The 20,385-nt window shown below is 30.4% G+C and overlaps 1 protein-coding gene across 2 annotated transcripts; it reads left to right on the forward strand.

Annotated features, from left to right (window-relative positions):
• The first annotated feature begins 1,875 nt into the window (after window positions 1-1,875).
• Window positions 1,876-19,196, forward strand: LOC121117376 (protein bric-a-brac 2). 2 transcript variants are annotated; one of them, XM_071888585.1, is made up of 8 exons: window positions 1,876-2,086; window positions 4,634-4,878; window positions 6,454-6,499; window positions 6,670-6,898; window positions 6,958-7,503; window positions 8,356-8,446; window positions 17,837-18,145; window positions 18,201-18,859. In XM_071888585.1, the coding sequence occupies exons 3-8, from the start codon at window positions 6,477-6,479 to the stop codon at window positions 18,602-18,604; spliced, it is 1,602 nt and encodes a 533-aa protein (XP_071744686.1). In that variant the 5' UTR covers window positions 1,876-2,086; window positions 4,634-4,878; window positions 6,454-6,476; the 3' UTR covers window positions 18,605-18,859. The 2 variants fall into 2 exon arrangements, with proteins under 2 accessions (XP_071744686.1, XP_040567720.1); XM_040711786.2 differs by lacking the exon at window positions 4,634-4,878 and having other exon boundaries at window positions 18,201-19,196.
• Window positions 19,197-20,385: the final 1,189 nt, after the last annotated feature.

A 20,385-nucleotide genomic window follows, 5' to 3' on the forward strand; every position in this document is an offset into this window, starting at 1 on the left:
TATTTTATTATTATTATTATAAAACATATTTGAGATAAATCAGCTGTTCTTTATACATAGTCCATTAACATAACTTGACATATATAGTAAATATTATTATATAATTAAATAATATAATACACATATAAATGTAAACAGATGTAAAGATACTCTATGTAAGCCCGTTGTAACCAACCGGGACTTCTCAGAGCCCTTATGCTCCGTGAGACATACAAATATATAGTAAATAAATAGTAAATTATTACACCACAGGATAGTAGAAAAAGGCAATAGTGAAAAAGTTGGGAATGACTTCAACAAAAAAGTTGAAATAATAATAAACCAAAAATATAAGTCCTTAACGGTGTTACATGGCTGACACAAAAATATAGAGAGTCTTTTGTCGTCAGCTGTTAATCTTTCTGCTTCTTTTCAATAATTCAATAGTCGGTAAGAATTGTCTAATTACCAACTGATTTTGGCCTTCTTTCCAGATGAAAGATTACGTGACACAGTGAAAGTAACGAAGTAACCTATATAGAGCTTACTCCTTCAAGCAATCTCGATCAAACAATATAATAACAATGACCTGGGATAGGACCATTGTGGAGCATAGAGAGAATAAAAATAATTTTCTGTACAAATAAAAGCAAAAAAACATATCTAATAAAAGTACGAGACTTAATATGAATTTAATATCAACGGCGTCCGCAGGGGGGCTGGAGAGATTGTTGACTTCCAAATGATTTTTTTTTGTCATGACGAAGAAAAAATAATTGATTAGGAAGACAAATTATAATTCAAAAATTAGATCAAATCTTTGATCTTGAAATTTTTCCAAAAAAAATTATAACTACCAGAATTCAAGGCTTCCCCATTGATATTTTTTTTCGTCTCTTTCCTTAGAGAAGTTACTCTTAATTTGGTTGGGAGGGGGGATTTGGCTTTATGCTAAAAAAGGATATACCTATCTTCTATTTAAAAAGCCTCCATTTTACTATGGAAAAAATATGAAAAAAAAAAAAAAATAGAATAATTGGTGGTTGAATGAATCTTAAATTGGGTAATAACACTAAAAAGGTACAGAACCACTGCCTCAGAGTTTCTTTAGATAGATGCGTATATGTTGAGTATATTAAATCCATCTAACACTTTTCTGTACATATATGGGAAAATATAAACAAATCTCTCTCTTCTCTCTGCCAATGTATAAGTAATGATTCTGATCAACTATAAATTTACATTGTATATGTATGTGTATATCGAATGAATATATTTATATTTACAATAATATTAAGGCGGATGCAAAAAGAATTGAATATTTTCATTAATATTTTAGTACGTGTGGTTTATTAACATATTAATTTTAAGAATATATTTGTGTCTTTTTATTTCGTCACTGGATCATCAAATATGTAGGTATTAAAGCAACAATCAAGGATTAAGCACTCAATGGGCAAAAAGAAGAGCTCAACTCACACATGACTCAATTCATTCATAAAGCTTTCAAAAATGACTAACCAAATAATACGTGATTCGCTTATTTTAACTATATTTATATTTCCCTTAAAAAAAACTTTCGTTCTTTTCGTGTTTTTCTCTCTCCAAAAGAGATAAGAAAAAGTCAAAAGTGAATTCGCGTAAAAAATACGGAGAAGAATCCTCGTAAAAAATAAAATGTTGTTTAAAATTTATTTAAAAGGAGAAGAAGAAGAAAAGTAGTAGAAGGAAAAAAAATTATTTTATCTCCTTGTTACGCGCGATGTTGATAATAAACACACGCACGCTCTTCTCTCCTTCCACATGAGCACGCGGTATGAATTCACGTTTAATAACAAGAACAACAAAAAATAATAATAATATTCTCTCTCCCCAAATTATAATATATATAAATTTAGTTATTGTCATTAGCTGGACCTGTAAGAACATCTAGACTGGATGAGGAGTGAACTATATATTATATTATAACTAAAGTGATTAATTAAGTAGAACAAATAAAAGCATATTTGGGGAACATATAGATATTAAAAAGACAATACAAAACAATTTAGACGGAAGAATAAGTGTCACTTCCGTAAATCCGAGGTACATCACCATCCACTTTGAGGTAATTATACTTATATAAATAATGATTATATACCATTATGTGGAATTATGAGTAATAATAAGTTATGTAAGAACCCTCATTTCATTATTTCAAGCCCAAAATAAAAACATACAGCAAACATTCCCTATTTGAAATTTAAGAAAATTTAATAAATTCCCAAGATTTTTTAAATGTTGGAGAACTATCTACATATGTATAACGTCATGTCTTGTCGTTAATTATTGGAGTGTCTTGCCAAGCGGGGAAATATGAAAGCTTCAATTATACTCATGGAAATACTCATGGAATATACGTATAGAGGTGCATCTCTCCAGATTTATATTTATCCTGTGTACAAGTTCTGATTTTGTACAAGGAAACTCTAAAAATTGCAACCCAAAAATGAGATGACTAATTGTAAACAAAGGATTTACAGTACTTGGGATAAGGACCGCTCAAAAATTAAGCACTCTATAAATTATCCATTTATTAATGTTGTAATTACTGAGAATTTTAATGTAAATACCATGGCATAGTCATAAATACATAATAAATGTGTCATTTGAACAGATCAAAATGAAATGAAAGTATCAATTTGAAGACGCAGAAATTGCCAGTTGTACCATTTGCTTATACAAGTTGAAACTTGTGCACAACATATCAAGAAAGAAACATCCATATAATTAGTCTTTGACTCTTTTTAAATGATTTTCTAGTCAGTTATTATGAAGGGGATACGATAACTCCCCAGAATTGAACACATTTCTACATTGGTGCATTAGTGTTCATTTCGTTAGCTATGCTTTCATAAACGAAGGCTTTAAGCAAGGTAATAACGAGCATAGACGTAACGCCGTGTTGTATCTAGAAATCTTTTCTTTTTTTTTCTTTTCTTTTTTTTGGCGAAAAAAATACGATTCTCTAAATATTACTGAACAAAAGGACTTTTCTAGTCCCTTCTGCCTGTTTGAAAGAGTAAAGACACTATAATTTTGTAGCAATTACCTATATATAATATATGTAAATCTTATGTATATAGGAAAATATCCATTTACAAATATAATATATATATATATATAAAAGGAATGAGAAGGATCCAACAGCGAACCATTAGTAGTAGGTAGTGTGTTTTCGTAGTCGTTGATAATATAATATATATGTAAAAAAACAGACGAAGGAGTCGTCTTTCGTTCTTTCTGCGTGTACGTATGTATATATAATATATACATATATATTTTAGTGTCTTTGCACACTCCTTGCCTAAAAATAAAAAATAATAATAATATTATATAATATATATTTCGTAATCAGCTATTATTTTTATTACACTCTACTACCACGACTACTATAATAACAATTACTAATATTATTATTGTTATTATTATTATTATTATATATTCCAACGGCTCTCAATGCAAGTAGGCCCCCTTCATTTTTTATTGCAAAACGCATTACACACTATGTATGTATATACTCATATACAATATATGTACATATTATATTGTATATGAGTATAAAATTATATATATATATGTATACAACCACTGGGTGTGCCTATCAACTATGAGAAGCTGATGTATAAATATATATACGCGGATATATGTATGTATATATAAATAAATATATATTTATATGAATAAATAAATGGAAAAATAGAAGCGGGTCTAAGCTATATACATATATATAATATATAAATATATATATGAGAGAAGAAAAAAACACATATATATAATTTAGGGTGGTCGGAATGGGAAAAATACCAATATATATATATATATAACGTTGTAAAAATGAATATGTATACTATATACATATTACCACATAAATATACGTTCTATGTACATATATAAAATATACAATGGGCAAATGTTTATATACCAAAATATATGATTCTTCATATGTCATGTTTGTTACTTAGTTATATATACATTCTTACTTTCTTCTTTCATCATTCATTGATCGTTTCTTGTATATGTACCAAGGGGGAGAGAGGTGGGGAATAGGAAGTCTATACTTACTAATAAATAAGTATCTTTGTTTTTACAGACTACAAAAATACATACAGGCTTCCTTTTTTTGTGGAGGGAAAAAAATGATGTTGAATACAAGTGTAAGGATATCAAGATCAAGGTCATCCGAGGAAGTAGAGGGGGGGGGTCCTATATATATTACATATTAGGTCCAGATTGAGGGGTTAGAAAGTAATCATAGGGTGATCTTATGGGGATGACAAACTGCTCGGGGTTTCAAAGGTGTTTGATCCATAACTAGTTATGGGGAAGGAATAGACCTCCCCCCCCCAAAAAAAAAGATATTTAAAAATTGAAAAGCTAATAAACCATAAATGTATCGACCTAATGCTAAGTATGAGAGTTTAAATCCCATATGTAAAAAAATAAACCTGAGTCAAGTCATAAAACATCATTTTTTTTTACGAAACCCAAGGCGTATTTGATACAATATAATTACTATACCGGGCCAACCTTTAGTATTTACTCATCTTTATAATGCAAATTTTGAAAGTTTAAAAGTCATTTTTTTACCATTTTCATATAAACATTGTTGCAGAATAGATAATTAGCTCCTCCGCGCTGGATTGTCCCAGAAAGCCATCATGGAGCAGACTGGGGCCTCGAGGAGGATGAATAACAATGTATCTATGGATGGAGCGCTACTATTTCAATCTTCTCGTTAAACAATGTGATCATGGTGGCAACTAGGACAATGTTTTTCCCCGCAATCAACAGCTAATTATGTGTTCTGCAACATTCCCCATAGGAAAATTTTAAAAAAATGACTTTTAACCTCTCAAGGTAACACAGTTGGCCCAGTATCTACACTTTTGCAAATCCATAAATCGTAATAACTAGGGAGAAACCCTCAATAATTTTTGAGTAGTAGTATTTATGGGCCCTATAAATAATGAGTCATCCATAGTCACTCCAATCAGCAATAACACAAACATGATTAGACAATAATATTATTATATATGTTAGAAAAAAAATACTTTTTTCAGCTTGGGTTTTAAAATCCAAGACCCAAAAATTGTTTCAAAATGAAACTACATAAATCAGAAAATATTTATTACTAAAGTTCGACTAAACGAACTCCAAAAATGATAGGGATTCACCTTATGTATATAATATCAAATAAGCATATACAGACCAATTCTAATTAAAATAAAAGCGGGTATACATAATATACAAGAATTACGAATATATATCCATATATGTATATACGACTACCCTATATAAATATATATATTTATATTGAGTTAATATTATATATGTATGTATATTATATATATATATATAGGGAGAACAAGATGGAAGAAGAATTATATATATTTATATATATATAATTTTCTATAACATAACTTCCATTTAAACATATACATACAGGGTATACATATATCTAATAATAAAGAACGAAAAAAAAAACATGTTATATGTATGTATTATAGAGAAAGAATATATATATACATATAAGGGTTTCTCAATTCCCGGGAAATTGTCTTTGAGCCGTATGCCGGGAAATGCACTTTTAAATTGCAATATCCTTTTAGTAAATAAGGAATACATACTCTGAAATGTAACCCTTTTTTTGTATACTTTAAGAAGAAATATAAAAGATTTTAATCTACCTCTCATATCCATCACTTTTATCCACCTACTCACTAATAGTTCGCGGGTTTTTTACACTTCTCTGCAAGGGCGGCTGTATAATTATATTTTTTGGGGTTGTTTTGTTTTTTGAAAAAAAACAAAAAAATTGAGTTCAAATGAATGCGGTAATTTCACATAGAAATCCCGGTATCCCGAGACAGAAACCCTAATATATATATATAGTAGTTTAAATTACATATTATACAATATTTACAGGAGAGGGGGGGGGGTAAGGCCCCAAGAAACAAGAGAGAGAGAATTTTTAATCCTTGTACGCTTTTACCCCCACTATTCATATTATTACTATTAAATATTCCATTTCATATTTTTCCCACTCACAATACTATAAGCACTATATGGTACCACCCTGTTGGCAAATATATAATATTTACGTTTAACAAGATTAAACAAGATCTTTTTTCTTTTTTGTTTCTAATCATTACAAAAATACAATAATATTATATTACAAAATGTATCTCATAATAATAATATTAATATTTTTTTTTTTATTATTTACAAATTGAATCTTTGTAAATATGTATATTTAAGATATACATACATATACAATATACATGTATTGATCTTATTAAAGTACCTACTGTATATACTCGTATATGGATGTAATATAATATTATAATAAATTGACCCTTCTCATTAAAAATGAATTGTTTTGTTGAGGAAGTTTTCTTAGAAATATTTTTATATTTCTTACTTTTGTTTTAGATCTCATGTCCTATTAATTAATCATGGACGCTTCAGGAGGATCCAAGTAAGTTTTTCTGCCTTTTTTTTTAGTTTTACTTTATTTTTATAATGTGTGTTTTGCCTTACTAAGATTACGAGTATTTTCTGATATATTTTGTTACTACTATTATGCTGATAGATAAAACATATTACTTTGTTGTTCTACATAATTAACGGAAAAAAATTTATCGGCAGAATGGCAAATTATAGCAGGAATAACAACCATTCAAGCGAGTTGTCCAAAACGCCAGAGGATCAACAACAGTTGTGTCTCAAATGGGCAGACTATCAATCTAATCTAACCAACGTCTTTGATTCACTACTTCAACAAGAAGCCTTTGTTGATGTGACAATCTCCACAGAGGCTGGAAAGTCTCTCAAATGCCATAAAGTTGTTCTTTCTGCATGTTCTGCTTATTTTCAAGTAAGACACTCACTTTTTACATATGCGTATGTTATTTTTACATCTTCTTCTTTGCACAGAATCTCTTTGTTGAGAACCCTTGTCAACACCCAATCGTCATTCTCCGTGATGTGGAATGGAGAGAGCTCTGTCACATCATTGAATACATGTACAAAGGTCAAATCCATGTGGGTCCTGGGGACTTGAGTCCACTACTCCGCTCAGCAGAGTCTCTACAAATCCGTGGGCTTGTGGATTTAATACGTCCTCTCGAAGAGGGAATTGATAGCTCCAGGATTGGAGTCAAGAGACGAAGACTCTCCAACTCTGCCTCGTCCAAATCACCTTCTTCTTCACGTCCCTTCACATCACCCAAAAATCATTGTTCTGTATCCAGTGGTAGTACAAATCTCAACAACAACAATGAACCCATTAGCAGTCCACCCATATCTCCACAGCATTCTAGTCTATTAAGGGACTCTGCAGCTGTCGCAGCAGTACCTCTCAGCAGTCCAAATGAGGAACAGGGTTCCTCTTTTGGAAGGAGCGGAGCCTCTGGGGCTAATGCTGAAGATATGGTAGATGTCAAACCCGGAATAATGGAAATGATTCAAGAGGAACAGAGGGTAAGACATATAAAGTAGGGAGGAGGTTGACAACTTTTTTTTCTTATTTTGATTCGGCTAGTGCGGAAAAGTTGTTTTGTGAATTAGATATTTTTCCAGCCTTTAAAAAATATTAGTAAATGTTTTTTTTCTAAAGTTATTCTAAGGAGAATCAAAAAAGATTAGCGTAAGTGAATTTTGAGGATCCGCAATCTTTATTTTTTTTACAAAAGATCAAACCATATGGACAAATCTTCCATATATTATTTTCTCTCTTTGCTCCATAGGATGACTTTGGAAATACAATTGTTTCAATATATTTGATAGGTTTTATTTAAAATAAAGGACAAAATAGCCGTTTATTTTAATTTAGCATTTTTGCTTTTTCCCCTGCTTTGACTTCAAAATTAGCAAACTAAAGATGACATGACAGAACCATGAAATGTTGCATTAATTATTTTTCTTACCGCCATACAACTTACAAACTTTTCTGCACTAACCATAAGCAAATTTCGATAAAGGTAAACCTCTACGAGGGTGGTCTGAAAAGTTTTCGACCTCAACGTTGTAAATAAAAGCTAGTCACATCTATCTAGCATCTGTTAGCAGATACTCATCAAAGCATCAGCCATTTTGGAGCCACAGTTTTTATGTAACAGTCGTTTGAGTGAGTTGATGAGAGTATTAGTGTGAAAATGGACAAAATTGAGTATCGAACTGTCATTGGATATTTGTAATCCAAATTGGCTGTCACATCTATCTGGCATCTGTTGACAGTCACTCACTAAAGTTTCAGCCATTTCAGACCATTCTCGTATTGTACATCCAAGTTGCATATAACTATACCTTATATCTACTTATACATTTTTTTAGGCAAAAATGTTGGAGGCATCGCAGCTTACGCATAATTGGATGGCAGCGGCAGCAGCAGCTGCTGCAGCATCTACTTCTACGTCACCTCAAGGTAAATAAGAGTATCATTAATTTATATACAATATACATAATATATAATACGTATGTATGTACTTGTACATTTCTGTTGTTTTGGTTGCGGCTTTCTACGTTCGTTCAGTATTAGTATTATTACTACAAACAACATTTTTAAGATAAATACATATATGTATGTATATTGTATATACAATATTGTGCACCTCTTTTATTTGTTTTCTGTGTTGTAGGGAAACGTTTGCTTTCTCTTTTTTTCTCTTAGAAAATTAATAATTAATGTAGTTTTTTTTTTTTTTATTCCTAAACAAATATTTAATACTTTATATATATATTGGTTTTTTTTACACAAATTAACAATAGAGTATATGTAAACGCTACTCCTTCCATACAGAGAGAGAGAGAGAGAGAGCCACATATAGGCTCATAAAAGTTACTGGAATGGAATATAATTAGTAAATATTTTTTTAAATATTACTACTAGTTGCATTTTATTGATAAATTTACTCTATTTCCCTCTTTCGCTTCACTTATGAGTAGAGTTGATATTTTTGTTAGGGGAAAAAATAGTCTAGAAAGTAAAAAATGAAAAGCCGTTGTTACGTGTGCTTTTTCTTAATATTTTTTTATTATTATTTAATAATAGGTACTCGTTGTGTTAACTTCTCTCTCTCTCTCTCACTAAAAGAAAAATCATCCCCTATCTTTTGTGTAAATGGTTTTAATAATGCATAACAAAATAAATATATTCGAATTTGAATATAATGATAATATTTTTCCTGTTCTAATGCTATTTCAAATGAAGATAGCATTCATTCATTTTCTCCCCCAAAATTATATAACAAGGAGCTGATATTAACCAGGCTATTAATTCAGTAGAATCATATTTATTGTTCCTGCCTTCTCCTCGCACTCTTTCTTTCCTTACAAAAATGTTAACTCCACTTATGAGTATACGAATTATGGGTTTTTCAATCTCCAAATCTATAACCTTCCTTCTCAGTGGCGTCAAAACTATAGGGGGGGCATTGTCCACTCACGTTGGTGGACTTTTTTTTACAGTTATTGCAATAAAAAATTGTACTCTTGTATTAATAATAATTATTACTTTTTTTAATGCTATTCATTCAAATTTAATTTCTTTTGATAAATTTTAAATCAAAGATTTAAAAAAAAACAACAATGGTGTCATCTAAATCAATTTATTTATCAAATTTGGTAATCATTAAAAAAAAATATTCCAAATTGTGAATTGAAAATAGCTTGATTTGTCTATATATCCATTTCAAAAACCCTGAAAACCCCCATATTTAAACAACTTTGATATATATTTAGTACTTTAATTGTATCCTCCAACCTTTTTCCTATAAATAAGCTGAGAAGAGGGACAAAATTACTATTTATGGAATAGATAAGTATTCCTTATTCACAATTTAACAAGAACTATTTACAGTTAGTTCAACCAATCAAGGCTGTTCTTAAATTTTCTGTCAAAATCAAAAGCCTACGACAAAATACAAAGGTATTTTGTGTGTTTGTGAAGTAAAGCCATTATTTAAATAAGTATTTGATATAACATCAAATCACTCAACCTCTACTTGGATATACAAGTTGCAACCAAAAAATAAGATGTCTTATTTAAAACGAAGGATTTGCAGTACTTTGGATAAAGACCATGGAATAATTGAATACTCTAAGGATGATCCATATATTCATGGTTTATTGTTTTACTATTTTAGTACAAATTACTAAAATATAAGTATTCTATAGCACATTATAAAGCTGACATACTCAAGATATATAATAACCATATAATTTTTATAGATCAAAATGAAATGATGGCATCAAATTAACAATTGTTAATTAGAATGACTAATGTTGTAATTAAATAATGCATTTTAAGACGAAGGAATGGTAACTTGTACATTAGGCCTATACAAGTTGCAAACCGTAGAAACATAAATATAACATTTATTGATTTAAAAAGAGTGTTTTTGGGAAGCTTTCTTGATAATTAATATATATTTAGGGGTAGGCAATTAGTGGTAGTACTACCTACAGACATATATGTATATATTAATATACATATATTTACCCACTAATTAAGTTATCGAATATTCTCTCCTTTCTCTTTGAGTGGTATGTATGTACGTAGCTCACTTCTACTTCTTCGTTCTGTTGTTGTATTTGCATTTTCTTGATGCCATTATAAATCGGGAGACTCACTTCCCCCCTTTCCTCCCCTTTTTTGTGCACTTTACGACCTGTGGAATGTTTCTCTCTTTCTCTTTTTTTTTCTTTTCACTTTTTATGCCCTTTTTTAATCTCTCTCTTTTTATCATATACATGTGCATGCAAAATAATATTTTGTGTTTATTTCATCAATCCAAATTACTCTTGTTATTAAATTTATACAAACATACATGTAGCCCCCTCCCTCCTAATGAAGAAATATTTGCTTTTTACTATAAATTTGTATGTTCGGGATGAAAAAGTTTTACGCGAAAATAGGGGTTTTTCTTTTTTGAAAGATTTATTTTCTTAACAAAAAAAAAGGACAATTAGTTTTAATTTTTGTTGAAAATGTATTTCTGAAAAATTTAATTCTTGAAGTTTTTGGGTATATCTAAAAATATTTGAAAAAAAAATTCAAAAAAATTTTATATTTGAAACTTTTTTTCCAAAAAGTTTAATTTTCTGTGAATAGTTATGGATTTTTGTAATTTTTTCAAAAAAATAAATATTTTTTTGAACACTTGTGGATTTTTATTTTATTTATTTTTTGAAAAAAAAACCCTCCTAAAAAAAAGTGAATATAATGTTTAATATACTTTTTCTCCCTCCTTTCGTTCCTAAATGCAAATGGTATCTTCTTCTTTCTCCATTTTCCCTAAATTATTATTTATTTATTTTAACTTTAAATATGATATTTTAAATATGTATTCATATATATTTATTTAAAGTAAGAGAACTTTCTTCATAATCCTTATGCTTGCCTTCCTTCCCTCACTCACTCCTAAACTCATTCCCCGCTTGCCTATGCATGTATCTTTTTCACAAACACTTCTTTTATTTATTTAAATCATTAACAGCTTTTTTCCTCCATTTTGTGCCTAGAATTATACTCAAGAGGAACATTATTGTCAGGGCATGTCATTTGAAGATGCTACAATCTTCGAACCAAATTTGAGTTTGATAAAGAGAAAGAGAGATGTACATATAATAAAGAAAACTGTAGCCAGGACCGGTTGATGTGGGAGTGGGACCTTTTTATGGATCCTTACATAAATTTATTCTTAGTGTCTTTATTTAATTTTTACAAGTGCAGGGCCATCAATCACGGCATTAGACCACTAGCACAAATGTACCATATGTATTTTTGTGTCAGCTGTTGTTTCCCTTGATATATCATGGCTATTTCTTAAATTATTCTTATTGATTAATAATCCAAGTAGTAGAATTCTTATGCTCCGTTTTCAAAGGGACATGAATACTATTTCCCTCGTCATATATATATGTATTGAGCATCCATCTTATTATTTCTATGTAATAATACATATGATTTTTTTTAAATTTTGGAGAAATAATATGAAATAGCAGCTGGTATGATTGACATATTTGGCTAACTACCAAATGATTTTGGGTCTTTTTCTGTTTCCTTTTGGAGGAAAGTTTGCGTGATATAATATGGAAAAGGACGTGCTTGAAGTAATTGTCCTTCTAAAGCCTGTCTTAGCTAGGATTTTAAAACAAGTAAAATCCTTTATGCACACAGGTGCAAAGTGCCTCTACCGATTTCCCCTCAACATGCGGTAAATATTGATTTTTACCCAATTGTGAAAACGTGCTTCACAAAAAATGTATAATTGTTATATTTATTTAGGGAGTAAATAACTATCAATAGATAGCTGATGATTATCAGAAGGTAACTCAGAAAATATTTTGTGGGCTAAGTGTTGAAGGGGTGTTGTATCCTTTGGGGTGCTTAGCCCCAAAAATGTATAAATAGGTTTTGTTTTATATGTAGGTATATGATAAAAAGGAGCTAACGACGCCCCTGGGTTAGACTGTACAGTTGATCCCTTCCTCTCGATGTTTACTACAATTTAAAAAGCACTTCTATTCAGTTTGTTAAAAATATCTGTGGAAAAAGGAGTACGACCTTGCTGAGCTAGAGTCCTCATAATAAATATGAAAGCCTTATAAATAAATTGACCATTGGTCAAATACTTTATTGAAGAAGAAAAGAAAAGTTTTGGTCATGTACAATGGAAATACATTGTGTTATGTTAGACCCCCCATTTTTTCTGACATTAGAATATTATATAATAATATAATACATAGGTATTATGTTATTATATAGGAGATCTAACCTTGTTTGATTTCCATCCACCCTCTCTCACTCTCTCTTCATCTTCTCTTATATAAATAATAAAAGGCGTAATTTTATTATTATTATGTATATACATAATAATAATAATAATATGTTTATATATATATTGTGTAAAAGATAAAGCTTTCTAAAAGAAAGCCCCCCTTCCCTCTGTTCGTTCATTCGTTTCTAGTTGTAGTCTTCTTCTTAATTCTTCCCCACACGTCCATTCCATATAATTATAACATAATAATAACAATATCTACGTTATTAATAAATTGTATGTACAATACATATACTTATTCCATGTTAATTTTATAGCATAAATTATATATATGTGGCCCCTCAATACAAAAGTAAGCGCGAATGATTCTTCTCAAAGTTGAGCAATGCATACATTTGTATTCCCCTAAGAATCATCTTCAATTTTTATCAAAACAAATTATTCTTATACCGCAAGTTATACCTATTGTAGATAAATGATATATGATTTATTTTAATGGAGGCATATTGGGGTCGTTATAAATAACTTATACCAAATGAAGGTTCTAAACTACGGATAAAACTCTGGGCTATCTTCATTCATCCCACAAATTTGAAGTCAAGGCATATTACTATCAAAACAATTAATAGTTAAAAAAAACAAATAAAAACAATTGTTAACTATATTTGAATAGTGATTCAAATAGTGCCTAATCTCTAGGTTGCTCGGAGTATCTGGAAAAATTTCCGTGGTTATGAGAAAAACTGTTATTCCTTTTGCAAGGTAGCTAAAGGAAGGACCGACTATATATGTGCCCCATCAACACAAAAGTAAGCTAGAAGGATTTTTCACAAAATTGAGCGTAGAATAAATTTTGTTCTTCGACGAATATTCGAAATTATTATTACTCTTTAGATGCTCCGTAAATTATACTTATTGTAGCTAAAATTTATCGTCACTAAATATTGAATGAGAAAATGATGATTTTACTACTATATTAACTATATCGAGCCAATATAAATATCTTACACCAAATGAAGGTTCTAAACTATAGCTATATAATTCTTGGTACATCCCACACATTGGAATACAAAGCCTCAAACATGACTATGAAATATTGGTTGTATATGAAGTAGAAAAATTATATGGATTTTTAACTTCTTTTTTTTTTGTTCGAGATTGTTTTTCCGTTGACGAACCACATATAATATCCGTGGGGTTATTCACGCAACCTTTTATCATGTGTGCCTCACGCAACCTTTCCCTTCGTATCTACAAAATATGTACGTTGGAGATTTAAATGTATATATATATGTGTATATTTATATGTATGTATGTATTTTACATATGTTGAAACTTGATAAGATAATATAAAACCATAAAATTTAATAACCTCTCTGCTTTAAATAAAAATGTTAATTTTAATATCTTTTTTCCTCTCTCTCTCTTTCTTTTTTGCTTCAAGTAATAAAGTTCATAGTGTCGCTCCTGCACATGTCTATCTTCACAATATACATATATATATATTATGAATTTGATACTTTTATGTAACATATAAATATGTGCGTATATAACATACATGAATTATTCAGAATTCAATTTGTTGGCCTTAGTTAGTTAGTTGGATCCCTCTCTAAACATATAATCAATTATGTATCATTTATAATTCAAAGGGTTTTCAAAGGTGTATCTTTGATATATTTAGGTAGTATGTAGGTTCATACATTCTATACTGAATCCCTATAAGGGCGAGCAGTGGTTCCCAATCTGTGGGATCGGGATACTAATATCAAGGGGTTGGTCATTGATATTGAACCGAATGGGTATATAATATAAAATCCGGTGGAAAAATATTAAGATTATAAATTCATACTATGAAACTAAATGTAACAGTTCCCCCTTTTTTGTTTTGGATACAGCAACGTTGTCGCTCCTCTCACGAGTTTTGACAGATTAGTCGGTTTCCAGCTATATTTGGTGAAATTTGGCAGCATTGATCAGATATTTTTACCATATAGTAGTTAGATTTTTGTGAAAAAAGTAAGAATACCGTATCAATAGTTGTCGAAGCTACTGAGAGGATGTCAAAGAGCCTTGAGGAGAGCTCATTCTTGACTTAAAAGAATGGATGATTCTGGATGAAGCGAAATGAACAGATTAGTTACTTCACGAATAATTAATCAGTAATTCATAATCGCAATATATGGCAGTTTCTAAAATAAGTCGCAACATTTGAAAGACTGGGAGCCACTGCTATACACCAAGCTGCAAAGGGCGCCTAATAATTTGAATAAATTTTTATTGGCTACGCAAATTGTTGTTCTTTGCTAGATGTCCCTTTTTATGATACCACAGATTACTTTACTTTATCATTTTCTCTGCAATTTATTGTTCCCTTCCCAATAAATTCACCTTATCAATTCAATTTAAAAAGGTGATTTCATGGAGACGGCGTAATTAGTTGTACAATAATATGTAACGTCTGTAGTGGACAAAAAAAAGAATACTTTTTTTTGTGGTCTTTGTCAGCAAATATGTCGTTTCTCAATGTCACCAACATATTTCACATCTCTAACTATCACATATAAGATATTTTAAGATCCTTTTCTGATTCCTTGTTATAAAATGGATCCCTGTATTTGAAGGGTTGGGAACCACTGATGTAGAAGTACCAATGGCAATAGACAATACCTACTACATAAATAATAATATCAATATATGATATCTTGTTATTTATCTCACTCATGTACGTTTAGTCATTATTGTAGTACATGAACTTCTTGTTATTTAGGTACATCATGGCAAGGAATATAACGCATACATACATAACTATAAATTATTATTTTAAGGGATTGTACTATTTTAACAACATACATAGTAAAGAATAATATTGCTTCCCAGCATGAGGGCAATCACTTATTATTATAGATATATACGTACATACACATATTGCATTGATATAGGTACATATTATGTATGTAAAACGACTAATAAGTAATCATAACTAAGGTAGCACTTCTCTCTCTCTCTCTCTCTTTTCTACACTTGCATCCAAGCCACAAGTCCACGTCACGGATTCAAACAAGGACTCTTCAATTCCTATATTGATGATGAATAAATATATTACATATATACCTATATGAAACAATGAAAAGCTGTTTATCATTCATAGTAATTAACTTATGAATAAACTCATGTGAGTCTACATCAAATGACAAACGTTTGATTAACACCTCCTAGTCGTCCTGAAAAGGAGTGAAACTTATCATTTGTTACTTACTTTACTATTTTTTATAGGAGCTGTATTTGCAAAAATTATGTATCAGCATTGGCATCACTAACCTCTTTTAAAAGTTTCTGAAGCCCCCCCATTTGTATCACATTTATATGTTATAAAGTTGATTCATAGTTGTTCATTAGAATTATCAATTATGTAATAAATAATGCATTTGTTCTTTCTTTTTTTTTTTTTTTTTTTGTTAGCTGTAGTGTTGTGAAGGTTCTTATTTATTCGGTCCTGGGATTTTCCCTAAAAATATGGAGGGTTAATTAAGGGAAATAAGATATGTATTAAGTGCATTGTACATAACTTGCAAAAAATACTCATGTTTTCATTATAATGCAATCAAATACGAAGAAACCATTTTATTTTTACTTAGTTCTATAATTTATTATATTATATCACGGATATCACGGATAGACCGGACCACGATATTCGTCTTAAATAAGAACCGATATAACTTTAGTACGCGACATTGCTCAAAATTATTAGGCAACGACAAAGAGCAACACACTTTACTTTTATCATATAAACATGTATTCTCCTTTTCTTTTTAATATGACATGCTGGGCTTTAGCTACGCACGCTCATTGCTACATGGTGGCTTCTTAGATCAAGTAGTTTTGCCGTTCTAATATTTTAGATCACACACAAAAATAAGGATCGACCAACATCTAAACAACTTTGCTTTATTAATATACCTTCATTATATTTTTAAAAGTCGATATTCAACTGTTTGTTCCTCATAAAAATGGAAATCCCTATGAATTAAAAAAAAAAGTCCCTAGGATGTATAAAAAAGTTGGTCATAATTAACCATGACATAATCATTTTCTGAATAATGGTAAAAACTGATCAAAAATATTACATAATGTATACTATATTAGTATGTACCTAGGGTGCATCAACATAACTTCCTTTTTTTATAAGGCAATAAAACAAGTTTTATAAATCAAAAAAGTTTTATTTTTATTTCAGAATGAAACAAAACGTTTAAAGTTTTGTTTTACATAGTTCTGAAGATCATATATACGTGACGTATCCCATTTTTCAATACACAGAACTTTTTTCTTATATGGATAGGCATTTATATATATATATATATGTATAAAGATACAAAAGTTAATTAACCACGTATCTTATTTTATAATTGAACTTAATTAATAGTTCATTAAGTAATTAGTTATTGCAAATTTTGTAAAGATCTTAAAAACGTTGGTTTTTCCTGTATAAGTCCACTTTCAATTACTTGATTAAGAAAAACTATACAAATTTAATATTATTACATAATACCAGATTTAATAACATCAACTTTATCACCTTTAACTACATCTGTGGTGTTGTTTGCGTTGACATTATTTATGCACATTTCAAAATTATAAAAAGGAATTTAAAAAAATCGTTTTTTTGTGTATTATAAATATACTACTAATAAAAGCTAAATTCAATTAGTTTAATTTATAAATTATTATGTCAAACCATTTTTGACAATATTTATTTTCGAAGGCAAACGTACTTTCCTCAACACTCCAACGCATTAGTACATATTAAAGCATTACCCAATATGTCTTTATACAAATAGTGTATTAGAGTTTTTATTTATTCAAACTCTTGGGATAGTCTATTACGATCTATTATTATTAGTACGAGTAGCAGATATGGTATTTGTATTAGTATTGTAGCCTCTCTCTATATAACTACCTAGTTATAGCTATTACTACCATTACCTATTGCACCTATTATATTAATGTTATTGGTATTGCTCTCATTACAGATAATAACAATGTGAGTTATCAGTATCAACTCCAATCTATGTGGCAAAAATGTTGGAACACCAACACCGCAGCAGCTGCAGCAAACATGTTACAACAAGCTGGAGTACGTTATCGCGAAAGAGGTCCCATGAAATCCTGGCGTCCGGAAACCATGGCGGAAGCAATATGGTCCGTCCTTCAAGAAGGTCTTTCTCTCAGTCAAGCTGCTCGTAAACATGACATCCCATATCCCACATTTGTACTCTATGCAAACCGAGTTCACAATATGCTCGGTCCCTCAAGAAATGGGGGATCCCCGGCTCTCGGAGGTTTGTATCCCTGTGTACATATATGTACTTTAACTAATCATTTTATTTACTCTAGAACTTCGACCCAAAGGAAGAGGACGTCCTCAGCGCATCCTTTTGGGAAATTGGCCCGAGAGTCACGTCCGTCAAGTCATACGAGCCGTGGTTTTTAGAGAAGGAGGACTTTCAAATATTTCAGAGGACTCTTTTTTACTTCCACCTCGATCTGGTGAAGAAGAGCTTCATAGTGGAGCCTCTTCCTCGGGAATTCGGCCTCCATCCACTCATTCAGAGCGTGGTGAATATTCTCCGCCTCGAAAAGTAACACACACTCCCCCACCGACAACTCCTTCCTCTACGTCTACTTCAGAAACTCTACATAATCAACTCAAATCCCTCTACGGGCAGCATTCCTCCTCACCCAAGAGCTTGATGGCTGCTGTGGCAGCCATGGGGGTCCTCTCAGTGAGCTCATTATGAAGGAAATTGATTTTGATCCACTCATGTTAAAGACACTCATGAGGCTTCAAGGCAATGGTGTATATGATGATGCAGATGAAGCAGGATCCAAGAGAGGTGATGATGGAGGAAAGCCATCCAGCTCAAAATCCCTTTCCTCCCTCACTCTCAATCCAGAAGTCATTTTAACGGAAATATCTGAAGGTTCAAAGGAAGCATATGATAATCTAAGACCACCTCGAGACTTGATTGCTGCGGGCTCCACGGATTCCTAACTAAGTACTTCATTAATAACAAATTATTGTATTTCATAATATTTTTTGTATTATATATATATATACATATATATATTTGCATAAAGACATTATCCATATTACTATTCTCGTATCCGCTTTTTCTGACAAATTTATTCTACCAAAGAAAAAATAAATTTTTGTCTTTTATAATAAATTATATTATATATACATACATATATATTTTTTTTTTTTTGTTTGTTTTTACTGAGTGTGTAATGATGTATATTATATACATCATTATTATTCAACTATCATTTTTCCAAATTTCTAGTTTTTATTCTTGTTTGTAATTTTTAAATAAAATTATTATATATTTATTCAAAAGAGTTTTATTTAAGAGTCTCACATACACAACAAAAAAACTATCTTACCACTGACTCTAAATAGTTACTCAGAGAAGATTAAAAGTCAACATTACTTTAATCATAAGATGTACATACTATCTAAAAAAAAAAAAATCCGACTATTATAAGTGCATAATCAAGTCCATGATGTTACATCTCTTAGTAATTGCTCTCTGATTATAATTATATATAAATATGTATTTGTTTTGCATACATTGTTGTATTTTTGTTATATATACATATATCTTAGTAAACAAAGAAAACATTAAAAGTCCCTAGATGGTGTAGATATCCAGAGTCTATGAAGTAAACAAGTATCATATACTAATATGGATCTTGACTATAGAGATAAAATAATGTATGGAATGATGTGTTTAAGAATGAATTGAGGCCGTCGTAGTTGACCAAAATGTTCAAATTGTAGAAGTAATAAATATATATTAGAGGGCGCTTCAAATATTTCTATGCTCGATCCTCACTCCATTTTACATTTGAAAGTATTTCTCTTTATGGAACTTTTCAGTTTTTATAGAAGTATAACAGACGACTACATACAAGATATGGAGTGATTGATGAATCAATGTATTCTCTTGTTTGGATCAACTAACTTTTGGCTACAAAAACTTACCTTGCTTTCACTCAGCATAACCTATTTATGATATTGACACACACCATCATTATATAAACAACATTCTTGATAAGTCCGTGCACGAATACTGTTGGAGTCTTCTTCTTCGTCATTTCCCTTAGACACTTGATCTTGGGTGCAATACATCTAGGTATGAAACAATACTTATATAGACGAGTGGTTCTTAACCGGATTTAGGGGGCTTAAAAATGTCAATTTGAAGTAAAGCCGTCGCTAGGGAAGAGTAGAAAAAACGCACTATGCGATATTTTTCTGTCGGAAACGGGCAAAAGGAAATATCAGTATGAAAATATGCAAAAATTTAGAATATAAAATCATTAGAAAAAAGGCCTTTCAAAAAAATATATAAAAAAAAAATTAAGACAAATCATAGAAAATATGATCAATCTTAGTAACTACCCTGATTAAAAGTCAAGGTACCTTGTAGTACATAAAGTTTGGGGGTTGAAACAACACTGGCATGTATTCAGGGACAGGCGATTTACATCTCGTTTGTGTATAAATGCATGGGTG

Source organism: Lepeophtheirus salmonis, chromosome 5 (assembly GCF_016086655.4).
Source record: "Lepeophtheirus salmonis chromosome 5, UVic_Lsal_1.4, whole genome shotgun sequence".
NCBI classification, from domain to species: Eukaryota; Metazoa; Arthropoda; class Copepoda; order Siphonostomatoida; family Caligidae; genus Lepeophtheirus; species Lepeophtheirus salmonis.

Bases quoted from the DNA above. Each gene is read 5' to 3' on its own strand.
- LOC121117376 (XM_040711786.2), top strand. From the start codon at position 6,477: ATGGACGCTTCAGGAGGATCCAA. The intron at 6,500-6,669 runs GTAAGTTTTTCT...ATTTATCGGCAG, and splicing joins GACGCTTCAGGAGGATCCAA to AATGGCAAATTATAGCAGGA. The intron at 6,899-6,957 runs GTAAGACACTCA...TTCTTTGCACAG, and splicing joins CATGTTCTGCTTATTTTCAA to AATCTCTTTGTTGAGAACCC.